Source organism: Triticum aestivum, chromosome 4A (assembly GCF_018294505.1).
Source record: "Triticum aestivum cultivar Chinese Spring chromosome 4A, IWGSC CS RefSeq v2.1, whole genome shotgun sequence".
NCBI lineage: Eukaryota > Viridiplantae > Streptophyta > Magnoliopsida > Poales > Poaceae > Triticum > Triticum aestivum.
This window is the reverse complement of record NC_057803.1, coordinates 627,984,762-627,992,062: the sequence shown is the minus strand read 5'-3', so window position 1 is coordinate 627,992,062 and position 7,301 is coordinate 627,984,762. Positions and strand designations below refer to the sequence as shown.

The 7,301-nt window shown below is 59.2% G+C and overlaps 1 protein-coding gene across 1 annotated transcript; it reads right to left on the bottom strand.

The window, feature by feature from the left end:
• Positions 1–597: 597 nt before the first annotated feature.
• On the bottom strand, positions 598–3,743 carry LOC123087741 (G-type lectin S-receptor-like serine/threonine-protein kinase At1g34300). Its single transcript, XM_044509840.1, has one exon. It carries the CDS (start codon positions 3,492–3,494, stop codon positions 897–899), a length of 2,598 nt encoding a protein of 865 aa, XP_044365775.1. The 5' UTR covers positions 3,495–3,743; the 3' UTR covers positions 598–896.
• Between the last annotated feature and the right edge of the window lie 3,558 nt (positions 3,744–7,301).

Here is a 7,301-nt window from a genome sequence, read left to right as displayed (position 1 = left end):
GAGAGGTCTAGTCAGGCAAGGATGTGTGGAGGTATGCAAATTGGCGTTGGCCCTTGCGGTCAGCCCTATGTGGCGACCACATCCTGACGTCCCCATATCCGCTCTAGATATGGGTCAGGTATGAGGAATGCCGGTCAATCCAGGCGTTGTTGGGTTGGATTTGTGAGATTTCGTTGGATGACAACAATTTTTCGTCCAGTCAATTACCTGGTAGCCCGCCCAGGGCGTTTGGGCGGATTTGAGAGCTCCGGTTGTAGATGCTCCCAGCATCCATTCCAGCATCACCAATTCAAATCTGAAATGCATCACAAATGTCGCCTCTCATCCTAAAATAACACTCTGCCTCAAATTTGAATTATTTGTACAAATTACGATGATTTGCGTTCGGTCTAGTTCTATTACTTACTCCCTCCATTCCACAATGTAGTGCTTCCTCTATCCACGTGCTTCAACTTTGACCGTAAATTTAACTACCAAGACCGATTGCGGCGGGAGCAAAAATTATATTAGTGAATTCGTATTTGAAAGAAATTTTCAATTATATAATTTTTTTTCTCCCATCACAGTTGGTCTCGTTGGTTAAATTTATGGTTAAAGTTGGACCTCGGAAAGCGCGACTATATTTTGGAATGGAGGGAGTACAACTTTTGGATAATTTGGCTCATGAGTCACATACATACGTGCTTCTGAAGTCTGCCAAATATCAGTCACAGGCAGAGTGAACGACAGCTTCCGTGCTCCACCAAGAACAAAACCAAGCAGATCCTAGAACTGCCTACCAAATCCCTAATTTCCTCGATGATCTGCACGATTCCCCTTCGATCGCAGCACGGAAGCATTTTCCATCGTTTTCGCCGCCTCATTCCGCTGCCCGGAGAAGATCGGCATTGGCATTCTCACATTGTCATGTATGGCTCCGACGAGCGCAGCGGGAGCGACGCGATCTCGCGGGTGCGGGCGGAGGCCGACCGCCCCACGGACATCTCCTGCTCCACGTTCGGCGACGGCACGGGCGCCGGCGGCGCCGCCACCGACGACGCGAACGTCGACGCCACGCTGCTGCTCACGCCGCTGCCCGAGCCGCCGCCCGTGGTGGCCGTGGTCACCGTCATGAAGCTGTCCGACGACTTGGGCGGCGGCGGCCGCTCCAGCTCCATGATCCCCTCCAGCATCTGCACCACCTTGCCCATGGTCGGCCGCTGCGAGGGCTGCTCCTGGATGCACCAGAAGCTCACCTGCAGCGCGCGCTCCACCTGCGCCATGTCCACCTCCTCCCCGGCCAGCCGCCGGTCCACGATCGGCAGGAGGTTCCCCTTCTCGTACTCCTCGTACGCCCACACCGAGAACTTCTTCCGGTTCGTCTCCTCCGAGATGTCGAAGTTCCGGTGGCCGCTCACCGTCTCCAGCAGGACCATGCCGTAGCTGTACACGTCCGACTTGACGGTGATGGGCAGGTTGGCGAGCCACTCCGGCGCCAGGTACCCCCTGGTGCCGCGCACGCTGGTCAGCGTCCGGTGCCGGTGGTCCTTGGGGTTGATGAGCTTCGCGAGACCGAAGTCCGACACCTTGGCGTTGTGCTGCTCGTCGAGGAGGATGTTCTCCGGCTTGATGTCGCAGTGCACGATGGTGTCGCGGCACTCCTCGTGCAGGTACGTGATGCCGCGCGCCGTGCCCACGGCCACCGCGAACCGCGTCGCCCACGACATCGCCTTGCCGCTGTCGTTACTGTTGCTGTTGCCGGCGCCGAAGAGGAAGGAGTCCAGCGAGCCGTTCTTCATGAACTCGTAGACGAGCAGCCGGTGCCGGCCCTCGGAGCAGAAGCCGATGAGGCGGACCAGGTTGAGGTGGTGCGTGCTGCTGATGGTGGCCACCTCCATCCGGAACTGCTTCTCCCCCTGCTCGATCCCCTCCAGCTGCTTCACGGCCACCACCGTCCGGTTCGCCAGCACGCCGCGGTACACCGCGCCGAACCCGCCGGCGCCCAGCTTCTCCTTGAACCCCTTGGTTGATCTCTGCAGCTCGCGGTACGAGAACTGCACCGGCGCGCCGGACGCGTACTCCAGCAGCGCGTACTGCGCCGACGCCGGCCCGTACTTCGGGCTGTTCCGGCAGAACACCCACCACAGCGCCCACTCGGCCAGCACCAGCCCGGACACCACGCCGAGGACGACCAGGGCCACGACCCACCCGCGCAGGCCGGAGGACCCCGAGGAGGACGAGTCGCCGGTGCTGAGGGGCGGGTTGGGCTCGCCGGGGAAGCAGACCTTGACGAAGGACGTGCTGGGGAGCGACGCCGACTGGTAGGCGCTGACGAAGTTGGAGACCTTGAGGAAGCAGAGGCCGGAGCCGTCGGAGAGCGCGGTGGAGGCGACGCAGGAGCTGCCGGAGAGGCAGTTGAGGCGGCATGCGGTGATGCCGACGAAGAACTGCTCGGTGGTGATCTCCGGCGTGTAGGTGAGGAACTGCGTGTTGTCGAGCTGGAGCATGGTGGAGTTGCCCGGGCAGTTCTGGAGCTCCACCTTGCGCTTGCAGCCGCTGCGGGGGTTGGAGGCGTCGTTGAGCTGGAAGTTCCGCGACGGGCACCCGCACACCGGCGACGTGCCGTTGTAGCCGCACACGCCCATGTTGCCGCAGTAGCCGAACACCTCGCACTGGTCCGCCACCGCGGACCACTGCTCCGTGGCCGTGCCGCTGCCGCGCCCGGCGCTGTAGGCGCGGAAGTTGCCGTCCGAGTCGAGGCGCACGAAGCGCAGCATGTCGCCGCTCTCGCCGTAGTTGCTGCTGTAGGCGACGACGACGGGGGCGTTGAGCGTGCCGTCGGTGAGGGAGACGATGCCGTTGGTCTGCATCGTGAGCGTCGGGGAGCTGAGCGTCTTGTTGGCGGTGAAGGTGGAGTTGTACCCCTTGTTGAAGTAGGTGACGGTGGCGGAGCCGGCGGTGGCCCACCTGAGCGTGAGGTTGCCGGTGGCGCGGTCGACGGCGAAGACGTAGGGGCCCGAGGTGAGGTTCATGCCGGAGGCGAAGTTCTGGGACATGACCACGGTGTCCGTGGGGTGGTCGAAGGACTGCCACAGGGCGCCCCCCGTGGAGTTCTTGAGCACGAGGTTGCCGCTCTCCTGGAGGGCGGCCGCGGAGACGCCCTGGCCGGCGGTGCCGGACGACCAGAGCACGGCGCCGGAGCCGTTGACCAGCTGCAGGTCGCCGGTGGAGGAGAGGCGGAGCGAGCCCCCCGAGTCTACGGGCGCGCCGGCGCCCGCGGACCAGACGGAGATGCCGCCGGCGTAGGTGACGGCGGCGACGGAGAGCGAGGGCGCGGTCGGGGACGGCGCGAAGGCGAGGGAGAAGGTGGAGTTGGGCGAGGACCACGCGGCCGAGTTGCCGCCCGGCGAGAGGGTGGAGCCCAGGGGCATGTCCTTGCCATGGGACAGGAAAGGGAGCAGCAGGAGCAGGAAGCAGCGGCAGAGGACGGCGAGATCCCCCCGTGAAGGCCGCATCTTTGTTGGACGGAGAGCGGATTCTTGCGCCGGGAGGTGCAGCGGAGGAGCTAGCGGGGGCTATGTAGCTCGGCTTCCCCTCTCATGGCGTCAACTGCGGCTGTGAATCGGGAATTGGGCAGAGGGGGAGAGGCAGGGGAGGGGAGGGGCTGAGCGTGAGCGAGGGAGGGAGGAAGGGAGGAGGAACTAGCCGGAGCAGGACAGCGACTGTGACGCACACTGACCGTTCGGTCAAATTCCCGTATGTTCTTTCTTTTTTTTAATTTTCATCCGGGGGTGATTCCTCACCTGAATTGTTTTCATTTTGTCTATAAGGCTTTGCAGCCCGTCGCAAGATAGGTTCAAGTGAACCAGAAGTACATGAGATACAAGGAGTAGAGATAAAGCAAAATAACACACACTGACCACACACATAACAGAGGAGAACAATGAGGGAGAACTCAACACCACACAACACACCAAAGAGCACCGTCAATGAAATCGAACGGCATCAGCCAGCCGAGTCCAAGCCATGACACTGCATCGTCGACGCAATCGAAAGGCTCCGCGCATCCGAAACTGCACAACGTCGCGACACCACCTGTGTCGAGGGGCACATTCGAAGGGGCACGCGAGGCCGAGACGACGCCACGATACCTGTGTGCCACCAGCATAGTCGAAGGGCATCGCCTAGCAGACCAAACCACGACACTGCACCGTCGACACAATCGAAAGGCGCCACGCATCCGAGACTGCACAACGCCGCGACACCACCTGTGTCGGGGGCACATTCGAAAGGTCACGCGAGGCCGAGACGACGTCACGGCACCTGTGTGCCACCGGCGTAATTGCTGGGCACCGCACTAGCAGAGACACACCAAGAAGCACTCCGCACGAACACCACCGAAGAAGAGCACAAAACAACCGTCGACCCCGAGCCGGCCGCACCACCACCACCGAGCCGCCACCCCGCAAACATCAACGACACCACCTCCAACCACTGGTCTTTGTAGCCAAGCCAAGCTCCAAGACGAGGCCCTCATCAGGGAATGTGACGTTGAGCACCACCATCGTCTGACCCAGGAGACCCGGACCGAAGTTTCCTCCGGAGCATCACAGGCAAGGAGGCGAGCACAGCAACACGACGCCTTCAACAAAGGGATAGTGCAAAGCACTACCGTCGTTGGCTTTGACCGCAACCGAAGCTCGGCTTTCACCGGCTGTGTCACCACCCCCACCCAATAGCCTGGAATCCACCAAGACGCCCTCCGCCAGCAATGTAGAAGAGGAAGCCACAGCCTGCCCACGAACAGAAGCTGCCACACCACGCGGAGCCTCCAAATGCAGGCACCGAACCGAGCAGAGCTCGATCCAAGGCTAGGCAGACTAGTGCCTGCTTGGCGTCGTGGTCACCGCACATCTCGTGCGTCGACGCCGACGCGAACACAGACCCCATGCCAGGGCCTAGCTGGCCGGAAGAGCCGAGTCGCGCCCAACTTGCAGCAGATGAACCCCAGCCTCCTGCGCAGACCCACCGCGGCCCTCAAGCCGAGGGGGATGGCCCCGTCGCCGCCTTCACGTCCGAGGAAGGAGGCCAGCCACCGAGCAGCCGCAGCTGCCACGCGCGCCGTGGGTGCCCCCAGCTTCTCGCGCCCGATTGGATCTGAGGCGCAGCAAAAAATCGTACGGGAGCCGCAGACCCGATTGGATCTGAGGGAGAAGGACGCCCGTCTCGCGCCGGCTGGCCGCAGGTGACAACCGGAAGGCAGCTGGTGCACACAGAGGCAGAAGGCAGGGCACCGAGGTCGGCCGCGGCGTGCCGGAGCGCTAGCCAGAGCACCGACGCGTGAGACCTCAGGACTGAGCTCCGCCGTGCCCGAGAGCAGCCATGCGCCGCAGCAAGGTCCCCGCCGCCGCCGTCAGCCTCACGGCTTCGCGTTATGGCGTCGTCCGGCGGCGGCGGAGAGGGGGACGGCCGGATTTTTAGTGGCGGCGGCTAGGTTTTGCAGGTTCCGCCCGAGTCGCCCACACGGAAGCGACGCGGGGCGCGGGGGAAAACTAAACCGAATCGGTTTTTGCGCGAAGAAATCCCGTATGTTTGTAGCAGTAATTAAGAGCTCTGTAGACCAATGCGAATTTTAGCCGAGTAAAATGCACACTTGTTTGGGCTTGTAATTTATTATAGTTCACAAACTTGTTTGGGATCGTGACATCCAATGCTCTTATATTCCATATATTTCCATTGGATGACATACAATCATTCAAATTTCCTGCCTAACTAATGAACAAACGGCTGTTTATGCTACCAGTGGTTAGTTGGAGTAGTATAATTATGGCCTATGCTAATCAACTGCTGACACCAACCAAAAACAAATAAGGTATAGTAGAATGGTCAAGGTGTCTCCGGACCAGACGAAACAAGTGGGCGAGCATGGCCGGTGAGCTCAAGACCAAGCCCACCCACACACCTCTCTAATGTCAGCTGTTCTGAGTGATCTCAGCCGTTCAAGATCCCACGGAGGGCCCTGACGAGCCGGTGGCGACTGCACCATCGACACGTACGCTTGACTTGGTGGCACCTGCACCGCTGGTCGCCGGTCGGAGGGTCAACAGGGGCGGCTTGTGGACGATCGAGCAGCCCACTAATTATATTTGGTTACAAACCAAATGAACTTCTTTTGGTAACACCGTCATTTTTTTTCACCATCTTGTTTGACTGTCGTTGGGTTAATTTTTACTGGATGAGCGTGCACGCTCGTCGGTGACAATGCAAAACAAAATAACCTACCAGCGTCAAAAGTATTGAATATTTGTATTGACTTTGACATCGGGGATTGAGATTTTTTATACAGTAGCAGAACTTTATGTGAGGATCCAGGCTAGCTGAGCAGAACATGGTCTTACGCGTACAACAACGATGTCAGTATGTCACGATCACAGCCATCAACTTACATCCGTATGATAGTATTCAACATAATCTTACACTGTTGGGTCATTACGACCAAGTCCTGCACATGAGAGCCAGGTGGGAGAAACATCAAATAAGGCCATGTTTGGAAATTGGAATACAGACTACCAAACCAACATAGGACGCCCCAAACCCCTCCTCAAACGCCTAGACAAACACTCAGATCATTGACAAATAAAAGTAATCCAATCTAGACGGGCGTCTTAAACCGGCCTCAAACGCCTGAGCCTCGTATCCAGCCCAAATGAAACGGATATGGGGTGGCCCAAGCGTGACCGGGCGCGCCTGTCACGTAGAACCCGACCCACACTAGCCCACCCAATCCCACATATATCCATCCCCATCCGCTCCCCGGACCAATCCCTAGCCGCTCCACGAGGTGTATCGCAGCCACCTCACCGGAGGCGGTGCGGTCCGTCCGGCGTCTGAACGTGATGGCAGATGCGCAGCCGCTTCATTGGCACTTGGCGCGCTGAGGCGGAGGTGAACACATGGGCGGCGTCCAACACAAATATGACACATTGTGCGGGGAGCGAGCGCGGGAGACGATAACCGTGGGTGTCAAAACCGGCGGATCTCGGGTAGTCTAGGCCGGATGGTAGCAGGAGGCAAGGGACACGAAGTTTTACCCAGGTTCGGGCCCTCTCGATGGAGGTAAAACCCTACGTCTTGCTTGATTAATATTGATGATATGGGCAGTATAAGAGTAGATCTACCACGAGATCGGAGAGGCTAAACCCTAGAAGCTAGCCTATGGTATGATCGTTGTTGTGTATGTTGTCCTACGGACTAAAACCCTCCGGTTTATATAGACACCGGAGAGGTTTAGGGTTACACAAAGTCGGTTACAATGGTAGGAG